General features: G+C 41.2%; 1 protein-coding gene across 1 annotated transcript in view; it reads right to left on the minus strand.

The window, feature by feature from the left end:
- Positions 1-807: 807 nt before the first annotated feature.
- DNER (delta/notch like EGF repeat containing) overlaps positions 808-27,692 on the minus strand; it is a 246,232-nt gene continuing 219,347 nt past the window's right edge. The window contains exons 10-13 of the mRNA XM_059703408.1: positions 22,494-22,607; positions 15,870-16,001; positions 8,158-8,404; positions 808-1,823 (exon numbers count right to left, since the gene is read on the minus strand). Coding sequence (XP_059559391.1) covers positions 1,712-1,823; positions 8,158-8,404; positions 15,870-16,001; positions 22,494-22,607 — 605 coding nt within the window. The 3' untranslated portion in view covers positions 808-1,711. The remainder of the gene's footprint in view (positions 1,824-8,157; positions 8,405-15,869; positions 16,002-22,493; positions 22,608-27,692) is intronic.

A 27,692-nucleotide genomic window follows, 5' to 3' on the forward strand; every position in this document is an offset into this window, starting at 1 on the left:
TGAGTCAAATTGAAATTCCCCATGGGAGTCACATTTCTGAAAGTCTGTAAAAGTTGCTTGTTTTCCAATATAAGGAAACCACAGTATCAGAATTTCAAATTGTTAAGGGGTCTTTTGACTTGGGAAAGCAGGAAATCACCTTATTAAAATGTAATTTGGCCATAGAGTATTTTCCACATGGACTAGTTTAATAATAAAAATATTTCAATTTTGTGGACATTTTCTTTAGCAATTTGGAGATTTTCAAATAAGCCAGCAGAAAGATGACAATGCTTGGCTATCTGTTGGTCTCTACTGCCACACAGCAGTCTGGGAATGTGTCTGTGGGTTAAATTTTAATCTGTGAATTAGAAAATTTTAAGAGCTAGCATGGAAATTCATTCTTGCAAAACCTCCATTTTAAAATTATGGGGTTGCTGATTCAATCCAGAAACTGAGGTCTATAATGCACTAACTGAATTTCATTTCTGCTTGAATTTCTGCAGCATGGTCATCCTGCCCCACTAACACGAAACTTTGCCTTTCTTCCTGTCCTTGCCACAAGAACCCATTAGGTATAAGGAGTTACTGTTTATTGAGTACAATGTGCCAGGAGATGTGCTGCCCTCCCCCCACTACCACCACCACCACTATTATAACTATTGACATGGATAGTTCACATTGACATTATTTTGGAGAACTGCCATTGTTGTGTTTTTATTTGTACTGAATACTATCTGGCTCACAATTATGACATTGTTTTTTCTGAGAGTTTGAGCCCCAGAAATAATGTGTTTTATGTCATTTTAAAAGAACAAGAGACAAGTGTTTCCTTGACTCGGTAATATTTATTCAATATTCCTTGAAATTAGCAAGAATCAGAAGAAGCACATATCAATCAAATACAGCCACAAAAAAAGTCCTCATATAAATAAAGATGCACTATGAGAGATACTCGCTACGGAAGGGGCTGGTACCCTCTTACATTTACTATCTCTTAGCAACGGACAGCTCCAATGTAAATGTAACTTGCTCACAATTAAAAAGACCTTGACTTTTGAAAGAAAATATAGATCCAATTCGATTGTAATTGCCTCACTAGGCCATTCCTTTAAGTACGTTTTCAAGGCCTAGCTTGACGACTGTTACAAAAACGACCAAAAACAAACTCAAAAGAATGTTCCACAAGGTTCAACAAAACAGTGCAGAAATAAGTTACTTACCCATGCACAGAATAAGGCAAAGGCTAATTTCATTCGGGTTAGGAATAGTAAAGGTAACTACTTTCTTTTTCACAAAACAGACATTTCAGACTTCTTTTTAAGTCACAGGGATACTGTACTACGCGTCATACTCTATGTGTTTCCTAACTCTACTCAGAAAGCCACACTCACACGTTAACTAGAAACTTCTCCTTGATTAGACTATTTCTGTCACAGCCACGGAAATTAATCTGGGTGTCATGATAGGGTCTATCGTGAAAAGACCACACACTAGTCGAAGCTTAGGGTTTAGAGGGATGAAAGTACATTAAGACGTAGTCTATGGACTTCTCAAATTCCATGTTTAAAATATGTGTTTCAAACTAAAAGCTGCAGAAAATTAGTTCTTAGATATTCTACCGAAAACTCTTGAGCAGCTAACATTTTAAATTTCTTAAGCTTTTTATTTTCTTAAAAATATTTCAATGAGTGTAGTATCCCATCTTTTTGAAAAATAATCCAAAAAATGACTACAAATCTTTTGTTTTAATCAGTGTGACCAAAGGTTTGTCATCGGGGCTGTAGTCCTCATAGGCGATGGGGGTCACGTCGTACATCGCAGGCCGGGATTTCTTTCCAAACCTAAAATCACAGGAGAGAGGACTTTAGTTAGGCACATGTTGGATCTCAAGTCCTATGAAAGGCAAATGGTAAGAATAACTTATATTCAAGAATCAAGTGTAACTATAAAAATACCCTAACAAATATATTCTCTAGCAAGTACAGAAATTTAAGACTTCCTCCTAGTAACACTGACTGAGTAAAAATATTAATCTTTGGTGCAAGAGGCAAGAAATGGATTCCACAAAACACAGAGTCCAAATTAATGTTGAAGCTTGTAGGTTAAATCTTGGCAAAGCAGTCAGGCGTGACGGCTCTACAATAGGATTTAAAAGAACATATATTGATTTATCTTTTTCTTCTGAGACCTGTAAGGACATGGTGAGGCAAGTTTATTTTACATTTACTCTGGAGCCTGGAATGCACAGTGACAGGGTGGTCTACCCCAGACCATGGACAGACAGCCCCTCCTGTGAGACTTGCCGGAGGGCTGTGAAGGCTCAGTGGTCTTCTGAGGCCCCAAGACAAGGAGAAGGGACCAGGGAGGAAATGACTTCAAATAGGTATTTGGCCACAAAATGTGCCATCCAGTCCCACCTACCTATTACTCCCTGACACCCATGTACACACATGCCATTGTTTCTTCCCTGAGCACAAAGCCATTGTCCCAACAGATTGGTATATTTCAAAATCTCCTTGACAGCAGGACTGACAAACAGAAGCCCTGGGCGCCAAAATCCAATTTCAGGACTTCCTGAAAAGTCAGTATCAAGATGGTGATGATTACAATACAGCCAATTCAGCTCCTGGGTGGTCTCTTCCCATTCAAGACCTCACCTTCCACCGAAGCCCCTGCAGTGCAGTGGGATTTAAAGGATCTTCCACACGAACCCACCCCCCACCTGCCTTTTATAGAAAACAGGTTTTTAACTATTTCAAGTCCACTAGGGCCCATTAGAAATGAAATTTTAAAAGAAGCTAAAATTTTTAAAAGGTGTACCCTAAGACATCAAGGGGGTACTTTATGGTGGCTTACATGTCATCTCCCCCCTTTCCTATTTCTTCCTTTGAAAAGTCTGTCTTACGTACAGAGATGGAAAGGAGAATCGAATGGGAAAGGAGAAACATTGCATTTTCATGTGATATTTTCTTTTTAAATGTTTTTCTATCGTGTATTCCCATTCATTCAAGATTTACTGGCCCCCAGGAGCACCCAGTGGGTGCCAGGCACATGCAGAGACAAAGAGTTAAAGCATGCTGCCACTGAGAAATCACAGCTATTACTGCAACACTGAAGTCATCAATAAACTCGTGTCTACAATGTGAAACCTCACTATAGGTCCGGGATTCTGTGTGCATAAATGTGTACAGCCGACTGCGGCCTGTGCATCTCAATCGAGTGAGGCCTGCATAATCTGAGACTCAGAAAAGGGGCACCAGTGTAAAAGCCAACTGGGTCTTAACACTTTCTCCTAAGTCTGAAAATGTCAGAGAGGTACAAATATTTGGACAATGTATTTCTCATAAAATAGCCAGCTACACTGGTAATAAGATACCACCAATAATATGAATTTAATTAATTTTAATTGCATATTTTGAAGCCACAGGAAAGTATAATGTGAACCAGGGGTTAGCACACTACAGCCTGCAAGCCAGTTGCAGCCTGTTGCCTGTTTTTCAAATAAAGTTTTATTGGAGCACAGTTGTGTCCATCTGTAGTGCCTTTGCAGCTACAAAGGCAGAATTGAGGAGGCACAGAGACCTAAAGACTGTATGGCCCACAAAGTGTAGCATTTTACAGCCCTAGATGAAGGCCACAGTCCCTCTCTCCAAAGGATTTAGTGTAGTACTGGCCATGTTAACCATCGTGGAAGCACTAACAGAGTCATGGCAACAGTATTATCTGTGTGACAGGCATCTAAACATCATATTTGGTGACAAGTCTTATGTACCTTATTTCACTAAAAAAAAAAAAAAACACAACTAGTTAAAAGGCAGATCACAGAGTGCACATTCTTCTAGTTCATATTCCCCTGAAAGTCAACAGCTAAAACAATGCCACAAAGAATGTCAGATGGGTCTGACCTTGAAAAAGGCCCACATCAGGAGATGCTATTTGAGAGAAAGTGACTGTTCCCTCTCATAGCTCTCCTTTCTTTTTGTTTTCTGGGGTCAGGCACTTACAGCTGGTGGAGCAGCAAGCAATCAGATATGACCAGAACTTGGAGAGTCATGTCATCGCTCCCGCCAGCCAGTCAGTCAGTTATAAACTCTCTCAACCTGAAGGTAAGCAAAGCAGCTACAGAGCTGATGACTCATAGGATAAGAGAGAGGGGCTCCTTCTCCACCCAGCACCAGCACCAATCGATTGCTGACATCACAGTCACCACACACTTCCTCAGTCACTCCTGAATGTCACAGGTGACCCACTCAGTTTCGTCCTGTGTGGTTGCTGAGCTACAGTCATTTTTATCCAATGTCACCTCCAGACTAGTGACAGGAAGACAGGCCATGTAATGAACATTAGGCATAGGCTACTGCTGAAGACTAGGAGGAGGGTAATATCACAGGCATTGTGCTTTGTCAGTGCTTTCTAGGGTTTCCAAGAAAAGGGAGCAAAAAGGGCCCACCAGCCAGAGACCCAGCCTGCCTCCAGAGGGCCATGCTGTAGAAACCACAGGTTGTAACTACAAACACCTTTCGATGGGAAAGTTCCCAGATATGTGGAAGGTACTGTTTTGACTTCAATGGTTTTATTTGCAGTCACTGGTGCATGTAGGAGCTTGCTGGTTAGGAATTCTGCAGTAAATATTTTTGATAAAAATCGGGACCAAATAAGAACCAGGTTTGTAAATGCTTTCAAGTTTATCCTTTCCTTCCAAGAATATTTGGTAAATATCTTCCCAATGGGCTCTATAATCAGGAAGCCCAGAAGGATCTATTTTAAACTATTCTGAGGCCAAAATAAAATATTCTTCCTCTTGACTACAAAAGCATCTTACTTAGCTAGGGATCCTCTCGCAGTGGAAGAATCCAGTTTCTTGGGTCTCCCAGTATAAAGTGGTGACATCTGCTCCTTCCTGGTGAACTGAACCCCGCTGGGAACTCTTGAACAACTGAACTTACATATTCTCTCCTTTTCACATCTTCTGTGTGTCATTCAATGATTGCAGGACACTGCAAAGACTCCTGCAGGCTGGTTCCACTCACCAAGCTAGTGTCTGAAATGAATCTCTCTCTTAGGCAGATGAAGGCATCTTCCATTAACCACTAACCAAGATCATCCATCCATTTCAGACCAAAGTTTAGTAAGACCTCAAATTTTAGTAAGGTCTACTATGTACCAGGACCCACTGGAGATGAAGTAATTAAAAAAATAAATAAATAAACCTCTGTTCTTGATGCACAAGCTAGTGGAAAAATTAGTCAAATAAACAATTGAGATGAGATTTGCAGGGATTGATCTAAGGCAGTGGTTCTCAACCTTCCTAATGCCGTGACCCTTTAATACAGTTCCTCATGTTGTAGTGACCCCCAATTTCATTGTTACAGATTGAACATAATTAAAGCATAGTGATTAATCACAAAAATAATATGTAATTATATATGTGTTTTCCGATGGTCTTAGGCGACCCCTGTGAAAGGGTCATTCGACCCCCAAAGGTGTCTCCACCCACAGGTTGAGAACTGCTGATCTAAGAGCTTCCTGGAAGCTGTGTTGTCCAGTTGACTCTTAATGGAAGGAGCAAATGACAGGCATCTGTGTAGGGCTTGATATGGGGAGGGATGAACCCTTTTTCCTCATAGTTGTAGAAGTCAGGCTCAGGCTCGTGCAAGTCCCACTAAGAAGCTGTCCTTACCCCGAGGCAAGGGGGCAGACACTGTCTCCTAACTCCTCTCTTCCACTGGCTCCTCTGCCTGGAAGCTGGGGACTGGCTTCTGCTTCCATTGATGTGGCAAAATTTCTGTAAGATCTAAGTGTTGGGTTTGGGGGTTTCCTTTTGAAGAAAGCAAACTTTCCGAACTTCTGAGCTTCTTTGCCATTCAGACAGAATTTGGATCTGCTTGTATTAAAACCACTATCAATATACAATGACCCAATCAATGCAGCTAAGAGTACCCTTGAGCCCCAATCTTAAGACACCAAGCTCAGCCCACTTGTTACTCTAGCACTATGACTTTCTGAATTGTATGCTTTAGCTTGCTTTACCAATTAAAAGAAAAGGCGATATTCTTTAACACACAATACCATCATTATTTTTGTAATAAATATTCTTTGCAAAAGTCAACATGTTAGATTAGTGATTTTTTAGAGACGTTATAATTTATTTAGAGACGTTAATATGGTGTTATCTGTTTACACAATCCTTTATTATTTGTAAGTTAATTTGATTGCCATAACTGTCTTGGAAGGAATGGTTATTCCTTTCTACAGTTGAGGGAACTTTATTATGGAAGGTTAAATCATCTAAAATCCAGAGTCAAGTAATAGAATAATTGGGCTCAATAAAGTATCTCAGATGCCTGGACTCACATTCTTTCTGTGATACCACACCAAGTCCTTGTCCCTTTCTGAGTCTTCCCTCCAGTAAAGGACACTGTTTTATATAATACAAATTCCATTTTTAAAAATAATTTCTTATTTTTCAATTACATTTGACACACGGTATTATATTAGTTCCAGGTGTACAACCCAGTGACTAAATCCTATATAATAAAAGGGTAATATGCAAATTGACCCTAATGGCAGAATGACTGGGAATGACTGGTCGCAATGACACACACTGACCACCAGGGAGCAGATGCTCAACACTGTGTGATCAGTGCGCTTCCACAGGGCGAGTGACATTCAGCCAGAAGCCAGCTCATGGCTGGCCAGCGCAGCGGTGCTGGTGGGAGCCTCTCCTGCCTCCGCAACAGCACTAAGGATGTCAAACTAATGGCGTGGGGAGCGGGCCTAAGCCATTAGTCAGATGTGACATCCCCTGAGGGCTCCCGGGCTGCCAGAGGGATGTCTGACTGCCAGCTTAGGCCCAATTCACTGTGAGCAAGGCCTAAGCCAGCAGGTGGACATCCCCCAAAGGGTCCCAGACTGTGAGAGGGCACAGGCCGGACTGAGGGACCCCACCCCCCCCAAGTGCACGAATTTTTGTGCACTGGGCCTCTAGTATTATATAATTTATTAAGTGATCATTCTGATAAGTCTAGTACCCATCAGACACCATATATAATTGTTATAATATTATTGACTATATTCCTTGTGCTGTACTTTATATCCCTGTGACTATTCTGTAACTACTAATTTGTACTTCTTTTTCCCTTCACTTTTTTTCACCCATCCCCCATCCCCTTCCCCATCTTGCAATTGTCAAAATGTTCTCTGTATCTAAGAGTCTGTTTCTGTTATGCTTGTTTATTTATTTTGTTTTTTAGATTCAATTGTTGATAGATATGTTTTATTGCCATTTTGTTATTCATATGTTTTATCTTTTTTTCCTTCTTCTTTTTAAAAGAAACCCTTTAACATTTTATGTATATGGGTTTGGTGGTGAACTTTTTTAGCTTTATGTTGTCTGAGAAGCTCTTTATCTGCCTTCAATTCTAAATGATAGATTTGCTGGATACAGTTATCTTGGTAGTAGGTCCTTACTTTTCATCACTTTGAATAGTTCTTGCCAATCCCATATGGCCTGCAACTTTCTGTTGAGAAATCAGCTGACAGTCTCATGGGAGTTTCCTTTTAGGTAACTAACTGCTTTTCTCTTGCTGCTTTTAATATTCTCTTTTTTTCTTTAACCTTTAGCATTTAAATTTGATGTATTTTGGATTTGGCCTCTTTGGGTTCATCTTGTTTGTGACTGTCTGTGCTTCCTGGCCTTGTATGCCTAGTTCCTTCAGCAAGTAAGGGAAGTTTCCCATCATTATTTTTTCACATAGGTTTCTGTGTGATAGCTGTTAGCCATTTTTAAAGTTATAAATTGGAATAATTTATATCTATGCTGACTGTTTGGAGAGTAATACAGCTAAAGACATTCCAAAAATAAATCATCTAAAATTTTTCATACTCAGTGATTAAGAATCAGATATTTATCACACAGATAAACACAAATTGAAGGAATGTACCAAATAAAATCAGGAAGCCAGCAACCACTGAAAAGGGGTTTGCTTATAAAGCAGTCTCATTATCAACCCCAACAACATTCAATAGGTTCAACATCACCTTGAACCTAGGTTTATTCTGTGAAACCTTCTTTGTGGGTGTAAAGTCCTATTTACAACATAACCCTGGTCCCAAGAGTGCACATGTGAAAGCAGCCTGTCCCTTTCCCCTCCTGCTGCCCCTGCAACAGCCCACCTGGCGTGCCGTATGGAGGCGATGGCGTTGCTGAACTCGCTGTCAATGCTGCGGCAGTTGTAGAACTCCTCGTAGGCCGGCCTGGAAGAGCCCTGGTACTCAATGCGGCTGATGCGGCAAATCCCCACAATCAGGATGATCAGCATCAGGATGAAGGCGACGCACAGGGCCCCGATGATGATGTAGAGGGAGTGCCGGGGCATGTTGGTGAGACTCTCCGCCATGTGCCCGGACTTCCACTGGAGGTCTGAAGGCAAAAACAAGCAAATGGCTGGAAATAAGTTGTGGCCTTTAGCATGGGAAGGTCTTTCCTGTCCTTGCATGGGTAACTTAAAATGTAAGGGTCATCCTCACTGGGAAGGTTTATTTTCTAAGGATTTTCCAGATCCAGGGCTAATAAATAAAGACCTCTTACAAATCATTAAGAAAAACCATGAACATGTCATAGAAAAATGGGCAAAGGATGTAAAAGGAATTCACCAAAGAAATGCATATAGAAAATTATTTAGCTTCATAATTATTTTTTAATTCTATTTTTATTGATTTCAGAGAGGGAGGGAGAGGGAGAGAGAGAGAGAAACATCAATGATGAGAGAGAATCATTGATCAGCTGCCTCCTGCATGCCCCTGCTGGGGATCAAGCCCACAACCTGGGCATGTGCCCTGACCATGAATCGAACCTTAACCTCCTGGTTCATAGGTCATTCCTCAACCACTGAGTCACATCAGCCGGGCCATAATTATTTTTTAAATGCAATTCCTCTCAGTTCCCAAACATAATTTAAATTTTTGATAACAGTACAGAAATGGGGGTTGTGTAAATTGATATACAACACTTGTATGGTCTTAGGGTTGTGAGTGCAACAGAGAGAAGAGTCCAGAGAATTTATGCTGGGGAATTGGTCCCATAGGATACAAAGCCCTGTGTGCAAGGGTGTTCATCTCAGCATCATAATGTTTAAATGTTAAATTATCAACTATTACACATTCAGAAAAACATTCAGAAAATAGGCCCAGAAACCCATGTACTCACCAAAGTTAATAAATGTTCATATTTTTCATTTTTACTTTAGTGTTTTTTTCCAAGGTTTTTTTTAAATAAAATGTTACAGATATAGTTAGAATCCCCACTTCCATTCTCTCTCTTCATCCCACAGTAGACAACACAATTTATAAAAGCAAAAACATGGGATGCCCTAGCTGATGTGGCTCAGTTGGTTGGAACATCGTTCCATACACCAAAAGGCGGCAGGTTCAATTCCAGATCAGGGCAAATTCCCAGATTGTAGATCAATCCCCAGTCTGGGCTCATGCAGGATGTAACTGATCGATGTTGCTTTCTCACATTGATGTCTCTCTCTCTCTCTCTTCTCTCTCTCTCTCTCTCATCTGTCTCTTTCTTCCTTTCTCTAAAAAATCAATTAAAAATGTAAAAGGTGGGAAACCACCTAAATGTTCAACTCGTAGTGAAATGAAGAGATGTTCATCGAATAGCTGAAGAATTAAAGGTTATCAAGCAGGACTGGTTGTATAGTACAAGCATAGGTAAGCTTAAAATGTCTGTCTACATACTGAAAAGCTTAGAAGAACAGAGTGATAATGGGGATGAACATTTGTTGTTTTCTTACTATGGACTAAGCTCTTTGAAAACATCTCATTTAATCATTATAACCACCAGAAGATGTATTACTTTCTCTCCCCATTTTATAGATGTGGCCTAAGAAACTGATGTCACTTCCTGGGTGTGTTGTCAAATACAAGTCTTGATATAAGTTCTTGGCCTCTGCCTCGATGTGCTAACAACAGTGATCTCTAGAAGGCAGTGATTTTTATTTCCTTCTTTATACATCTCAGACATTTATTTCCCAGCTTTTTAAAAATAATGTATTCCTTTTATAATAATTTTAAAAGGAGCAATACATTATTTGAAGAAAGTACCCATGTATTATCTTCCAATGTAACTAGTGGAAAGAATGTGGGCCTTGGGATCATACCAACCTTGCTTTCAATCATGGCTTCAACATTTACTTGACTTCCCTAAGCCTTGGCTTCCTAATTTATAAGAGGAAAATAGCAACATATACCCCATGGGCTTGCTGTGAGCGTAAGTTAGGAAACATGTTTCTAAAAAGTAAGAATGTTCACTGCCAGGCATGTGGTGGTTGGTCCCTAGAGAGGAGCACCTGGGTGGTGGAAGAAGAAAGGATAAAGTGGCTGGTGCCTCTGAGGCACATTCCCTGAGCTCAGGATTATTGAGCATTATCCTATGCCCTTCCAAAAAGCACCAACCTGTATGCACAGGGAAAAAGTGAAGGATGGAATGTAATCTCAGTGTCTGGCAGAAGTCCTGTTTACAGACCTGCACACAAATGGAATGCTCTGGATAACAGGAGCAGGATTTGAAAGAAAGCTGTAAAAATTTAAAAGGACGATGCAAGACCAAAGAGAAGTTAACTCATGTGAAAAGAAGATGCCTTCTCTGCTCACACCATCCCTACCGCCTCTCGGCCATCACTTCTAGATTAGGACTCTGGGTACCTGAAAATAGGATTCAGAGATGGGTGGGAATGGGCCTGTCTTCCCAGGAAATCCTCAGGACTCTTCTCACTGTTACCCTCATAACCTCATCTTAATGACATGGAATCCGAGCGTCAGCTATTCTTTACCTGGAAAAGTTAGTTTGCAGAAGAGCACAAGGACCCCTTTCCCAGAAGCCTAATGGAAAAATGACCCATGCCCCAAGCCTGGAGGGTTCCTGAAAGTTTGAGAAGAGCGGGACAACAGAAGAGACAGCTCTTTGCATCCAGATCTTCTGACTCTTGAGCTTTTCACCAACACTCACTCTTGAAGTCTCGCGTTGCCATTGGAGCCTGCCTGCCTGAGCTCACAAAGCCCAAGTAGCCATAGGACTGACCATTAGTGCATTCACAGCACCCTGTGCCAAATCACACACAGGCGGAGGGACCAGCAGAAATCACTGCAAACAAATGGTCATAATGGAAGAGAGAAGGTGTTTTGTGAAAATTGAACCAAGACTCAATCCTGAAATCGGCAGTCATTGTATTTGGCATTACCTGGTGCACACTGAGAGAGACAACTCATTTTTCTGGCTGAAAAAGAAGTGTGACTCACTTGATTTCCAAGTATTTTGACATTCTCTGAAAAAATTCAGTTGTAGGATGGAGTCCAACACTCACAGAGTCTGCTCTAACACCCATTTAGCATCAACACAAAGGCAGCCAGTACTGCTTTCTGCTCCAACTTGGTGGAGGGCTCAGATCTGATTGCTGCAGCAGGGCCACACGGGTTGTGAAATCTTATGGTTGATGCATAACCACATAAATAGTTTACACATCATATTAACTGTGTACACATAGGGAGTGCACAACCAGAAGGCCAGGACAGTGGAAAGACAACTGTACCGCATTATGTGCTCAGCACGTTGTCCCAGGCCTGATGAGCTGCCTAAACTGCTTGTATTTCTGACCATCGGCTCTGTTTCCCAAAACTCTGAGTTCCAAGTTGATTGGACTTTTAGGAAAACTCAAAATTTCTCCTAAAACCTCTGCTTCCCTCTGCCTCGCCCTTTGCTTTTCCCAACTTTACCTTCATCTAAAGCTTCTCTGATAAGTGAATATGGCTGCTTTGCACACTAATCAAGTTTGGAGCCAAGTTGGATCTGAATAAATCCAACGCTTGGTCTGAGAGGCAGCAAATCTATCTGCACCAGGTGGCTGCAGCTGCCGACTCCTGGTCCGGGAGTGCTCCTCATAAGTCATTGCTCTGCTGCATCCTGGGAGTCCCACTGCATGAATCATTTACTATAATGGCTACAGCGTGGCTGGGGAAGAATTGCACACCAGCACATGCTGAATGGGATGGTCTCAGCAGCCCCAGCAGGTGCATGACCAGGAATGTATGCACAAGAACTGTTCAGGAAAAATGTCACACGTATGGGTCTGAGGGATAATTTGTGTTTTGGTTTAAATTCAATTTGTTTGACATTTTGTATTTTCCAAAGTGCTTTCACATTTAACATTTTCACTGACTGAATGCATAAATCCAAGATAGCCTTGTCTCCTATTTCTCACCTGCAGAATATCAGTAATCCAATAGTTCGACCACAGATTCAACTGTTCAGTGTCTATCGTTCAACTGTCGGTCAGCAAGGTTGACTGTAATTCTAACTGTATGAACCTTATGGCTTCTATACAGATGATACAAAACACCACTAAGTAAAAATTCATAGGAATTTTGATTTTTTAGACCTTGATTCTAGAAATGCAAACATTTTATAAAAATACACATACACACCCCCAAAATTATGATCGGTTCCAAGGCTGTAAGAATAAGCTGCAGTAACATTTTACCAGGGTTGTTTGTTAATTTCAAGAATTTAGGGTTTGCATTTGCCTCAGAATATATACAGAACACCAGAGTTATTTGAATGATCCTTTTTGGGTAATTCTGGATCAACTTTGTTGATCATTTTGATAAATCTGTACGGTCTGCTTGATTATTGCTTCTTATTACTGCTGGGGAGCCAGATAGTATATCTACTGGGGCAAATTTCTAAGAAACATTATTAAGGTGAACACTGGCACAGAAGGTTGACATGAAAATGGAACTACTAAAATGGTATTAATTTGCATGTAAATCCTATTGAGGTATCAGGATCCCTAGTGATGGCTGCTGGAAGGGCTGATTCCATTTCACGTGTAGTGCCCTTCACTGTGAGGTCTCAGATTTCAGGATGTGATGAACTCAAGCTGAGATCTGTCTGCTGAGAAGAAGATACTTGTGCTAAAATCTAAGGAAAGAGAGCTCCAGGCATAAGGAACAGCACAGGCCAAGACCCAGAAGACAGGAATAAACCTGATCTGTTCAAGGAAGAGAAAGCGGGACCATGTGGCTGAAGCAGAGTGAGTAAGAAAGGGAAGTGGGTGATGAGACCTCCAGAGGCAGAGGTCAGGCCAATGGAGGCTCATTTACTGCCTTCAACAACTCAGTAACTTTCCAGACCACATAGCTGTGTGGGTTTAAGATCTCTCTGTTCTGTGTGTATCTGAGCTTTCCTGTTGAGATATACTGACCTGAACTTATACCATCCAGACACCCTCTTCGTGGTTTCTGGCCACTTCAGAAGCTCACAGATGCTCAGGGTTAGAAAGAGACCTCTGTGGGTCCATAGCTCACACAGGACTGGAGGCCTCTTAGACTTTCCCTGTCCACTGACAAGCCAGATTCTGCTTGCACACCTGGTCCTTGGATTCCTTCCATTTGATTCAGATCCAATTCTCTAGACCAGGAGTGGGCAATGTCCGGCCGTGGGCCTTATTAGGTCCACAGAATCATTTTGTCTGGCCCTGGCAAGGCATTAGGGGTGAGTTAATTAAATGTTTAACCAAATATAGCAGGCTAATTTTTAAGTTGATAATTTTGTATGCTCCATGAATGATATAACTATCCAAATGGCCCTTGGCAGGAAAAAAGTTCTCCACCCCTGCTCTAACCACTGTACACCAGTTTCAGCTATATGTGATCACACCCTTCCATGCATGCTCTCCACTGTTACACTCAGGCCAAGGGTGAAGTACCTAACACTGGAACCCACAGAGCCTAATCTATGATAACATTTATTTTAACACGTTGGCTTAATGGGGAGATGCAAATGAGATCAAGTGGAAAGTGCTCTTCTAGGCAAACAAAGAGCCCAAGTGTAGACCCATATGTGTGATGTGCCCCAACACCTTCGGCTGTTCATGGTGTCCCATGCCCTGCAGGTGCATTGGCTAAAAAGACAATTGCAAAGGTTCATCTTCCCAGGAATAGATCATAGCATAAGAGCTAAATAGTGCAGAATTAAAGAGAAACTAGCATTTATTTACTGCCTACTGCATAGCAGAAATATGCACATATTTGCCTCCTTTAGTCTTCACAGCAACCTTACTATAACCATCTTACAAGTGAGAGAAACAAGGCTCCACAAGATAAATGTGTTTATATGGGTCACATAGCTAGAATATGAAGCCAACTTTTGTCCTTTTATTTGTGCATGTTTTACTAATATCATCATCACTGGAAGAAAGTAAAATTTAGATTTTTTTGTAATTATAGGATTGTACTTCAAAACTTCTTGAGGGCATCCTATGTGTTCCTGACTTCTTATTCATACTGTACTATGTATTAATCTTTACAATTAAAATTTTAAAGTTATAAATAGATGTTATTCTGAGAAATGTGTCATTTCATACAATTATCAAATTTCAGAACAAAAAGTGGTCCCATTTTATGGATGAGTACACTGAGGCTCAGCACAACTAAGTAAAGCCGTACAATGAGTACCATGGTCAGGGTGAGAAGCAAGGTCCTACTGACCCAGGTCTGCAATCCCTTCCACCAAAGATTCCAGCAGAGTGGACTTAACATCCTACACCAATAATAGTTTTAACATCCTACCCAAATCATAGTGCTCAGCATCTTTACTATTGGAATCTCTTTCCGTCTCTTTCTTCAATAAGAGAGTATTTCTCATCTTCAACAAGAACTGTTGGTCTTAAAACCATCCTGTTTTGGAGCATTTGAGAAAGTTGAAGGAGAGGCCTAAAAATAACTACCTTCTTTCCCTCTCAAGCTCTGATCCAAGAGCAAAGACAAAGAGTGAGCAGATAAGAGCCCAAAGGGTACCTTCACTATTGGTCAAGTTGATGGAGAATGTTGTCCACACTTGTGAATAACAAGGCTTCCTAACACTGACCACCCCGCACCTTAGACACATACTAAGAATTAGTCATCCAGTCACAGGCCATGTGGACCACCAGTGAGGGGGCTATTCTTAAAGCAGTTACAGCATGGATGACTACAGGCAGCAGAAAGGACTGCTCAGGAGGGAGACAGACAGACAGGGACAGACAGACAGGGCTCCATGTAAGTATTTGCCTCCTTCCAAACTCACACAGCAGATAAGCTGTCCTTACCTGATGATGATTAGTCCAGGGGGTGAGAGGCCCCAGGAGGGAGCTTTTATGAAAGGTTCAATTGCCTTGACCCATTTAAATAAGAAGAAAGGCAGCTTTCAAAGTTGAATTTTTAGCAGTTTACAAACCAATGGAAACCCCAATGCCTTGTCAGTTCTCATTTTCACCTCAATCCTAGTAGACATGGTATTTGAATGTATAAAATCTTGATTGTGACATTTTCAAACTTCTGTTAGTTCGTCTTTAGAGAACACTTAGCTCTAAGCAGCTCAAAATGTTTTTCAGATTTTCTTTTCCACTCATCCTCACTGGATTGTTTTTTCTCCAGGCAATTGATGGAACTTAATATGTTTGAAGACACTTGAAGACATAAATGCAAAGTGAATTTACATTTGGTGTGTGTTTTTACATTTTCAACACAGAGCCTCTGTTTTGTGCTGTGATTCTAACGCGTCTCTGTTGAGCGCATTTTTGGCTGTAGCAGCAGCAGTGAACTCTGGATGACATCTGCACATTCTCATCCCATGGAAGAGCTGCCTTCAGACTCAGGAAGAAGTGGGAGCAGCAGAATGCGGGATTGGGGGCGGGGGCAAAAGTGTGACACAGATGCGGGAGGCATGGCGACTCAGGCAGCACTGCCTCTGAGAGTGACCGGGCTGGGCACGGTCAGCATCCCTTTCTTGGTGAAAGAAAACTGGAGGTTAAATATAATAGCTGAGAGGCAGAAAAACTTACGGATTTCACAGTTTGCTCCCACCCAGCCATGTGGGCAGTGGCAGGTATAACCATTGGGCTGGTCCAGGCAGGTGCCGGCATGATGGCAGGGGTTACTGTCACATTCATTTATGTCGATGTCACACTCTTCGCCTAAGGAGATAAAGAGAAGTAGCTGTGAGACGATCAGCTGCATCACCCATCGCTTCTCTAGCAAAGTGAAGCTCCAGATCTGAGCCCCGGAGTTCATGATCTCCAGCAATGGAGCCCAATTGCTGTTTGTATAAAGTGCAGAACTCTCCCAAATTCTCATCAGGGGATCTTTTACTTAAATAAAACTTCTTAAAAAAGAAAAAAATAGCCTTGGTAAAAAGACTTTTCTTTAAGCTAATGAACTAGTTAACTAAAGCTGATTCCCGTGTCTGAACAAATTTTCCAAAGTTTATTGGGAAAGCAAATTTGGGTTCCTGATTTCATTAAAGAACTCTATTTTGTATTTAGTCAGCCGAATCTTATTTTTCTGAAACTCCAGATAGTTGAGAACTCAAAGTTTATGATTGTTTTGTAGCCAAGTGTTTGAGCGTGAGTCAGGACATCTAGTTTCTGGATACTTATAGAGCACAGCTGTGTGCCTAGATTGAGTCAATTATGAAAATTTACTCCAATTTCCAAATTCCTGGATATGTTCCTGGGGTGGACCGAAATGCTCAGGGAGGGCATTAGCCACAAGGGGCGACAGTTGTGAAGTCTGGGTTGACCTAAGTTGGACATAATCTTCCCTGAGCAATGATGGCCCAAAGGAAATTCACATCCGCTCTAGTCTGTCCTTTCTCCATAATGAAAACTGTGCCCTGAAGTCCCGAACCCATCTATATCCAACATTTGCCCACTTCAGGGAGTGCCTGGTTTAAACTTATAAACCAGAACATGGGAAGATGTCACTGTGATTCAAACACCAATTTACAGGAAATAGCTTGTTATTAGCAGTTACAGGAACAAAGCCATCTTCCTGTGAATTAAGGCATAGGATGAGTCAGTACCAATTGGGTGTGCTTATAAAATTTAAAGGTATCTCATCAAAGCTGAATAAAAGAGGGTAACTCAAATTGAGGCACTCTCTCTTAAAAGTTTGAAAATGAGAAAAAAATTGTTTTGATATACTCCTCCATTTGTTTAGATAAATGTAAAAAAGCTCTTCCTAGCATTGTGATAGTCATAGACTAAAGAAAATGAGCAAAATCAATATTTTGTCCATTTTCAAAAGGCAATATTTCAGTGTACACTTGGGTAATTACTTCCAGGCTGACTTAATTAGCAACGAAGTGCTTTTCTGTCTGCTATTGGTTTACCTCTCGTTTATAAAACCACCATATGTCACCCACAGCCACTTTAGAAGAGGAATCTCACACTAAAATATTTCACATCTGTTTCATTTCACACTCTTTTCATACCTAGCATCTGACTCTTTCATTTTTAAAGTGGAATCTGTCCAACAAAACATTTACTACTTCTAGATCCTACTAAGTTGACTATAATTCAGTAGTGTCTACTTTGAGTTTGTTTCCTGCAGTAAATATAGTCATTTACATCAATAGAAAAGACATAAAATTGATTTCCTCTTACTAACCTATTTCAAGGGTTTTCTTTTTATTAATGGGGCAATTGCTCTAAGTGAGAAGGGTACAGACTAAACAGTTACAAACAGCATTACAAAGTAGACTAGTAAAAGAAGCATAAATAAGGATGTACTAGGAAATATTAAAAGGATGAAATCAAAGGCCTTGACAAATATATGCACCCGTATTACTTTCCAACCATTTAGGAAGACAAGATTAATTGAAGTATCTACTCAACAACAGCTTTCTTTAGCTGGCAATGGGAATACTACATATTCTGAAATAAGATGTCCCCTGGTCTTTGCAACAATAGCAGCAGAAACTACCTAACTTCTCCCTACTAATTCCTTAAACTACGGGTAGTCCCAGGGCTGTATGTCCAATCCATCCAATCCTGCTCTGGTCCCGAGCTTCTCCAGGGAGGTAAATGCCAAATTCAGGATCCAGAGCCACCTTAATGTGTGTATTGGTTCTTAGATCTCTACTGGTCTCTAACACAGTCAGGAGGAATCCAAAACCCCTAGATTTGTCTATTCTTGGCACTCAGTAGATTGGATTTGGGAGGTATAGAGAGCAGCAGGAGAAAATAGGATGAACTCTTTCTACAGACACTTATCAAATATCTAAAACCCAGACAGAGATCCAAACCTATTACAGTCTGACTTTTATCACCACAGTGTTCTTAGAGCTCTACTGGGGATTAGATGACATTAGTTAATGATTTAAACTCCATGCCAGGCAGGGGCCCAAAGAGCTAGTAGCTATTTCCACAGCCCGTGTGCTCTGGGAGAACCCTGGACCGACGCACAGTGCTCAGAAACCTGTAGATTTACTCCGCAGGCCGATTTCACAGTCTAACACTCCTAAGCTTCTGGTTGAGTCAGTTATCCCCCAGCTGGCTCTCTGATGCCTTCACTGTGTCACATGCTGGTGGTAGGGATATGGAATGATTCTGATGATGGAGCCAGTCAAGAAAAATGTCAACCAGAAGACTCCCAAAGAGGACTGCTCTTCTCTGCCTTACCGAGCTCATGTTTACTGCCCATCAGTCTTATGCGAGGTATTTGAAGAATTATTGTGAATGATGAAGAGCAAGTTTGAGTTCATTTGCATTTTCCCATATTGAGACTATTATATGCTTTTATGCATTTCAACACCCCACCATTCTAGCTCCAAGCAATGTGTATACTAACTTATTTTACTAGAAAAGTTCTTAGTATATTATATCATCTTTTTTTTACTCATATTTGACTTAATAAATCTTTATGCTTTTACAGGCTTGAGCCAATGACTTTTTCATTGACTTGCTTACTTTTTAAAAAAAAAAAATCTGAGTTGGAGAAAAATCAATTACTTTTAAATTGCTGTTGTGCACGAATAACGTTTGTAAAGAGAATACAAAATGAAGTTTCTACTTCACTAAGGCTGGAAATCAGAGTCTGAACTTTAAATCTTTTCCATTGATTTTCAATATACTACTTTCTAAGAGGCAATATGTAGAGTAGGTATCAAATTTGGTAGTAATTATGCAAGTTTACAAGTGTACTGTTTAATTTTCTATGCTTTCCTCAGATAAATTAAAATTTTAAAAAGATTTTAAAAATCAAAACTCACTGCTATTAGTAAATCCTTGGGCTAACTAACAAAGCCCACATTGAATAATATCAATGAAAATGATTATAATTGTAATACATATTATTAAATATATAACTACTATATGCCATTCACTGGACTGGGGGCTTTAACTATGCCTTCATACTTGACAAACATTTTATTCCAGATGAAATGGATCTAAAAAAAAGTATTTGGAACTTCTACCATGATGGAAAAACTGGAACCTGTCTTGACCTCCCACCATAAAAAATTAGACAAGTGGATGAAATATGTATTTTTAAAAAACACTTTTAAGACATTGGACAACAGGCAGAGCATGACCGTGACTGCTGAGAGAAGGGAAACGAAACAGCTGAGTACCGCCAGCATCCTGGCTTTCTGCCTGGACCCAATTTAGAACACAATGGTTTCACTGAGCTGCGGAGAACTGGATTTGGTGGAGGCCAAGATAGCTGTAATTTGCAAAAAAGACTAACACAGAAGATAAAGCCACTCAGAAAATGAGCATCAGAAATATGCCATGTCCCTTGAGTTTGTTACTGGATGTTGCATATGAGCAAATGGAACTCCACTGGCCTACAAACAAGATGAAGGATGAACAAATCCCAGAGCTCACAGAGGACTAGGAGGGATTCAAACTTTCACAAGTCAGAGTGCAGGTATTTTATTGACCAGCCAGTGCATTTGCCTTAGCTGTAGGGTAGGACTATCCCCTGAGTAAAAGCTCATTCTCCTAAATATAAAAATCATCCTTGAAAGGATTGGTCAGATTGCCAAGTAACTTACCTACCTGCCACCAAAAAAGGCAGCTCTCTGAAAAGAAAGACAATAAATCCAATCACTCAACAACTTAACTAACAATGGCCAGCATTCAACAAAAATTATTAGACATGCAAAGAAGCAGACATATGGAACCCATAACCAGAAGAAAAATCAGTTCGAAAGGTGGAGATCCAGAAGTAACAGATGATGTTGAGCAAACAAGGAATTTGCTCAAAATTTAAAGGAAAACATGAAAGAAATAAGGGTAAAAATGGAAGATATAAAAAAATATAATATCAAATTAAAAACAAAATAATATAGAGTGAGAGTAATAGATTAGATGCTGCAGAGTAGAAGATTTGTAAACTTGAAAACAGAACAATAGAAGCTAGAAAAGCTAAATCTCAGGGATAGAAACTCAGTGACCTGGTGTGCAAATTTTAGTAGTCTAACACAGATGTAATAAGAGTTCAAGGACAGAAGGAAGAGGCATAAAATAATATTTGGTGGAATACTGGCTACATATTTTCCAAATTTGAAGAAAACTATAAAACCAGATCCAAGAAGTGCAACAAATCCTAAGCAGGATAAATATGAACAAAATCACATCAAGGCACATCATAATCAATTTGCTAAAAGCCAGCAGCAAAGGAAAAATTCTAAAAAAAGCTAGAGTGATGGAAAAAAGATGGAATGTTGCTCCCCAAAAGATGGAATATTTTCCCTATTCCTCCCACTAAGTACAAGCAAAAGCCCTGGACATTATATATAAAACAAATATGAGAAGAATCTGAGAGGTCAAGAGGAGACAGACTGGCTAGGATTCTCGGGACCCAAGAATGGTGATGGTGAGCATCCTGCATTTTCTCTTTGCCTCAAATATTCCAGACTAGGTGCTAGAGAAGCCAGCAACCTAGAAATGCCAAAAGGTGCAAGGTGGGGTCGGGGGCCAACTATATAACACACTTAGAGATAATCCATGGAACAAAGAGAAAAATCTAAAGGAATTTAAGAACAAACTAACAAAAACACTGAACTGAATTAAATGAAAATACAACATAAAATTTGTGGGACACAGCCATAGAGGTATTGAGGGGATAACTTAGAGCACAAAAAATATATACATTAGAAATAAGGAAAATCGGTCACGTAAGGTCCCATCTAAAGATCCTGGAATGTAGAGGGCAGGGCAAGTCTCCTAGCAGCACAGTTTTTTTTGTTTTTGTTTTTTGTTTTTTGTTTTTTATTATTATTAGTTAAGGTATTACAAATGTGTCCTCATCCCCCCCATTAACCCCCCAACCTCCTACAGCACAGTTTTAATAGTGGGGTTTTTTTTCTACAACACAGTATTTTCTAATTTGTCTTCCTTGCTTTTTACTATTTGTGGGATAAAAATACCTGGAAAAAATAGGATGCTTCCCCAATATTATTTTTGCACCCATTGATGAGTATAACCATCTGTGTGTGTTTGTAAGCCAGTCTGCAAAACAAAAACATCTATGAGTGATTTTCTGGAGTGACCCTACTCCTCAGTTCCAGGAAAACACAGCATGTGACACAGACAAATATGAAGATATCAGAAGTTGCTTCTCCCACATCTTGAGTGTTGACATCTTCCCTAGAAGCACACATGAGACTCCCCAGGGATGGACCGGGACCCGGATGCTGAGAAATTCTCCAGGGGAGAGGTGAGCATTCAGGGTGCTCTCCAGCCAATGACAACATGGTTTCCTGCATCTTAAAAACCCATTCCCTTCTACAGGCTCCTTCCAGGTCACCCTTTTCCAATTTGCAAACCAGATTGATTCCTATTGAGCAAAGCTCTGAAAACATAGACTTGCCCTGCCCTCTACATTCCAGGACTCCTGGGCTCTGCTGGCAAAGCAAAGGATGGAATCTTTTCTACCCCAGAAATTCATGGCTCCTTTTGAGAATATGATGAAGATTTGTGAGCCTCCCTTCAGCAGATGCATATATTCAACATTTCATAACTGTTTCAGGTTCACAAACTCCCAGAAGCCCATAAGGAGTTATTTAGAAGGAGCCCAGGTTAGGGTGGATCCCCTAGTCTAGAAACAACTCTCTCCACTCATAGCTCAGTGGCCACTGTGGCTCCTTTGGAACCTGCCCTTGTCCTCCCCACCTGCTTTTCCCTGGGGCCACCTTCTCTCCTCACTCTCCCCACACCCATAGCATCCCTACCTTCACTAACAGTCAATCTGGAACCTGGAGTGTCCCAGTACTTCCCACCATCACCACCATCTCTTTTCATTTTTCAAAACCCACTCCTCTATCTTTCAATAAAAATACAAGTTGTGGCTGAATGCAACTGCTACAGAGAACATATGTGATCCTTCCTTCCCTTCTTCCACTAACACAAACCTTTCAGATGTTGGCATAATGGCTCATGTCTTGTGTTTCACAGCAACAGCTCTGACTTGTACAGCACTGTTAGTCTCAGCAAGACTACATGCAAATACTGATTTCAGAAGAGCCTCGTTTAATGACAAACAGTGGATTATTTTTAAACAGACCTTAATCTAAATGCAATGCCCACTTACATTTTGTAGAAAGGCTCCTGGGTTTTATAACAATGGTAATCTCAGGAATTTTGTGGTAAATTTGAAAACCCAGTTCCTGGGTCACTTGCCTGTAAATCCTGGTGTGCAGACACATGTGCCATTTAGGCCTTCACTGTCACAGGTGCCTCCATTCAGACAGCTGACGTTAGCGCAGGGGTCCTTGTAGGATTCACAGTGAACTCCTGTGGAGACAGAGACACAAAAGGGGTGACTGATTAAGGAATGTTCAGCTCCCATGGCCTTTGAAAGCAAAGTGTTTGAACATCCTGGAATGGTATGTAGGCAGGTTCCTAGTGGTGTGTGTGTGTGTGAGTGTGAGTGTGAGTGTGAGTGAGTGTGTGTGTGTGTGTGTGTGTGTGTGTGTGTGTGTGTGTGAGAGAGAGAGAGAGAGAGAGAGAGAGAGAGAGAGAGAGAGAGAGGAGAGAGAGAGAGAGAGAGAGAGAGAGAGAGAGAGAGAGAGAGAGAGGAAGAGAGAGAGAGAGAGAGAGAGAGAGAGAGAGAGATAGAGAGAGAGAGAGAGAGAGAGAGGAAGAGAGAGAGAGAGAGAGAGAGAGAGAGAGAGAGAGCGCGCACATGCCCAGTCTTGACTTTAGGTTATTGTAAAGACATATTTTATGAGAAAATAACAAATGCAATCCCTTCTCAGAGGTCCTACCATAAGTCTTTCATCTGGATTTTCTCTGAGCACATGTCCCCAAGCCTGGGGACCAGAAACTTAAAGGCCTAAAAGATCAAATTTATCAGGGGCCAGTGCTTTCTGTGTGTCCAAAACAAACAGAAAATAGCCAGGCAGCCTTCATAAGATATCAAGGTAATTGATGACCAGCATCCTGAAGGGAAGAGTTGGATTCAGATATGTAAGTGAGCCTCAGGTCTACTTTGGGAAACTGTGGGAGAGAGAGGGAGCCCCCTGGTACTCAGTCGGCAAAGACATCATTAATTCCCCATGTACTAAAGTTAACATTGATGCACATACTACATTCCAGGCCTTGCACTGTGCTTTCCACCAAATTTGATCCTCACAACAATACTATGAGACAAATGCCCTCATTCCGTCCTTCTAGGTGAGGGAACAGAGGAAAGAATTCAGGTCCTGAGGCTGCAGGGGAAGGAGCTGGAACCTGAAACCACAGGCAGTCTGCATCTGAGTCTGTGCTTGCAAAGTAGTTCTCTTAGAGTGAACACAGACTGGCATGCAAACACACAGAATTCTATGTAACTCAGCGCCCATTTAACAAGAGAGAAGCATTTAAAAAATCATAGTGAAAACAGTAAGTTTCCCATTGATATTTTAAAAGGTCTATGTGTGTATGTGCATACAAATACCCGAGGTGGGACTGAGAGGGAAATGAATTACTTTGATTTTCAAGTTATGTGTTTCTATAGTGTTAGAATAACTTTACAATGAGTACCTATCCTATATAATCCTATATAATAAAGAGCTAATATACTAATTAGACCGGATGGTGGAACGACCTTCCAGAATGACCTTCCAGAATGACCAGTGGGCAGGGCTGAAGGGCCATGGGGCCGTGGGACAGCCAGGCTGTGAGGGCCGGGGCAGCTGGGGCTGCAAGGGCCAAGCCTCTTGCACAAAATTTTGTGCATCGAACCTCTAGTTGTTTTATAATTTTATAAAAAACTAAAAATGTGGCTTTTCCTAAGGCAGGATTTCTGCAGTTGTTTCGGTGGAGTGCCAACATGCAGGCCTGGATTAAGCTCCCTCTCTCCCACTCCTCACTCTCTGGAGAGGAAGATAAATTACATTATACTCTGTATAAGAATCTATATAATGATATGCTCTTCCTTCCCGGCAGCATCACAAAGAGCAAACATAAAGCAAATAGTGACTGAATGGTATCTACTTAATTTACTATCTACTCATTACTTAGCTCACATTATAAAAAGGCTGCCACACCCCATGACTCATCATTTAGTCACTGAAATTACTCTTGTTGGGATTTTTCTCTCATTTCTTTTTCAATGCCTTAAGAAGTAGGGCTCAAGAAAGAGAAAAACATATAAGAGAAAATAGAATGAGAACTGCCTCTCTGTATTCACATTAATGACTTACTTGAGTATGGTAAAGCATTTTAAAATGGATGGCTTTTCAATTCTTTTTATCCGTTGCCCCTCATATCCAACCCATGAACAATAGTCTGCCAGATGTTTTCCTAAAGAGCCTTTCAGATCTTTGCTTTATTTTGCTCCCTGCAACCACCACCCCGATCCCACGGCCCTGTGCTCAGTGGGATATGGACCCTCTGAGCCCTGTCCTAGTTCCCTGCCCAACTCCAGTGACTTGTGGGAGCCTCAGACTTCCAGCATCCTTAACAAACCCAGGAGATGCATGTTAATATACAAGCTCAGAGTAATTTAAAGATGAAATTACTTCTTAGCATAAAGCTAGTGATTCTTTGAGAGAGAGGGGTGAGGAGAGAGAGAGAGAGAGCGAGAGAGAGCGAGAGAGAGAGAGAGAGAGAGAGAGAGAGAGAGAGAGAGACTACTTCGCCCATCTAAAACTCTCTATTTCTATTTCTCACTGATTCCCAAGTAACGCAAAATCAACTGAAAGATCAAAATACAAAACGGCCCATTCTGCTTCCAAGTGTTTATCAAAAAACAATGATTCACATATTTACAGCCTCAGTGTTCCCCTGAAGCCGGTCAATGGGGAACCAGCTGACAAATAAGACTTTCAATTATAATGGGAAATGCAGCCAGGACTAAGGTGCAGCGATATCTGAAGCCTAGAAAAATTTCCATGAGCAATCAAGGATGATCTTCACTGGGCTTCTAATGGTAGTCAGCTAATCTCACCTGCATGATATTAACATAAATAATACATTAACATACAAATTACCACATTTTCCAAATAAGGCTGAAGAGCAAAATCTAAGCTAAATATTTAAACATCTTAGCCTTAAAAGCCTCCAATATTACAGATCTGATTAAAACATGCAAGACAATAAGCACTTTCAATGTTTTGTGTGTTTCTGGCAATAATTCTATCCCCTGTCATGTCTCTTTTTCAAGAGATAAGATATTTGGTCACTTGTGACCCAGTGAGAGTTTTCTGGCAGCAAGATGGAACAAAAGCCAATCTTCACAGAAACACGATGACTACGAAGCAAGATGGTCTTCAAGTCCCCAGTGAGCACTCTGGTTACTCACATTTCTATACTCTGAGCCTTGCTAATCCCTATATAAAAATATTTGTCATATTGCTCAGCTTGGCGATTAAAGCTATGAGCTCGAAATCTTAAGAAGAGAAATAAACAGTCATGAACACTGCTGAGCTGAGGTGGCCCCCACTCCTGCCCTCCTCCTGGGGGCCCAGGTCTTGCTTTCCTGAGCTCATCATTCCCCAGGGGTCCCAGGTGCTTGTGCAACACGGAGTGTCGGGCATCCTACGTCCTCTGACAAGAACGCCCTCCTTCATCTTTTTTCCCCACGCTTGTCATCACCTGCCACATCCTCACTGTCCAAGGCCAGCTCAAACCCCCTTTGTCCGGAAAGCTGAGCCTGACTCTCCCAAGACAGAGCTCCATTCTCCCACCATCATGCATTGAGAGCGTGCTAAGTTCACGCCGTTACAGAGTTTATTGTGTTAAACCATGGCTTATCTGTTCTTCTGTCTTATCCCGCCCTTTCCCGCCCACCCCCCCAAAATCTCTGAGGTCCTTTAAAGCAGAGGCCATATCTTAATGCATGGAAGAAATTAAGGGTATACCACCAGAACCCTGTCCTTTCAGGAGGGGCGACGGGCCGTGTACTTTGGCTGACACACAGGTAGGATTGCCAGAGGAGTGAGACACGATTCCAAATCCGCCTCAAAAACACCCTATTTTGTCAGGAAAAACCAGGTCCACACTTCAAACCGAGTCTGTGGAATGACACATGCATCAGCCATTGGCAAGGGATGCAGCACGCACTATTACAAAACTTATGTTTAGTCTCAAGTAAAAATAAACTGTAATCCAGTCAAAACTAATAAAAATTCATACTTTTCATATTAAGAATAGAGAGGCAATGTTTCTGAAAAGATCTCTACTCCAACAGGGTTCTTCATAGAAGTTAATTTTAGAATTAAAATGAACAAAAATTCAGAGAGTAGTGTACCAATTATAAATCTTTGTTGTCATCATTAGTCATGATTAAGATTTTGAAAACAAAAATTGTTATTTTTATCTCCAGGAACAAAAGCAGGCCAGGTAAAGAAAATTAGATTGAAGTGTTCTTGGAACTTATTATTCTCTTTAAACCATTATTTTATGTTAAAACTTATTTCCTCCATGAAAACTTTTCTATTATTTCTACCCTCACAGAACTCAACTTTTTCCAAATTATTTCAGAAATTACAATTGACTTCTCAGCCTTAACCTCATTATTCCATGTGTGTTTCAGCCTCAGTTTGCTCTTCTGATTAAATAAGAGCCTGAAACAGGAAAAAATCTTGACATCTATTTCTGCATCTATCTCACTACATGAGAGGAGTTAGGTAGACAAAACATCCAGAAATTCTGGTTCCTGGTTACACAGAGGAAGTAATTTTAGCCAACAACAAAAATTCTCATCTTTTCAATTATAAATTCTGTGGACTTTAAAAATACACAACAATATGGTAATCACCAGAGGGAAGGGGAGTCAGAGAAGTAGGAGAGTATAAAAGGGGATAAATAGTGATGGATAGAGACTTGACTTGGGGTGGTAAACACACAAAACAATATACAGATAATGTATTGTAGAATTGTATACCTGAAAGCTGTATAATTTTATTTACCAATGTCACCCCAATCAATTCAATAGTCCCATATAATAAAAGCCTAATATGCAAATCAACCAAATGGCGGAAAGACTGGTGGAACGACCGGTCACTATGACACGCACTGACCACCAAGGGGCAGATGCTCAATGCAGGGGCTGCCCCTAGCCCACAGGCCCCAAGCCAGCTAAGGTGAGTGCAGGGGTGGGGGATGAAGGGGGTTCTCCACCCTCCTGATTGCTCTGCCCATCATCCTGCAGAGGGAGGCAACCGGCAGTGGTGGTGGGGTGATGGGGGGGCAGGGCAGACCAGTGAGCCAGCGGCATGGCCCCCTGTTGCCTCCCACAGAGGGAGGTGACCAGCAGCAGTGGCAGGGGCGGGGGTGGGGCTGGCGAGCAGGGGACAGGGCTGGCGAGCAGATGGCACCAGGCTAGCCAGGGCAGGTGCCAGAGGGAGCGCCCCCCGCCCCAATCACCCGCTGGTAGCCCCACAAGTATGAACA

The sequence above is a fragment of the Myotis daubentonii genome, chromosome 7 (genome assembly GCF_963259705.1).
Source record: "Myotis daubentonii chromosome 7, mMyoDau2.1, whole genome shotgun sequence".
Lineage (NCBI taxonomy): Eukaryota > Metazoa > Chordata > Mammalia > Chiroptera > Vespertilionidae > Myotis > Myotis daubentonii.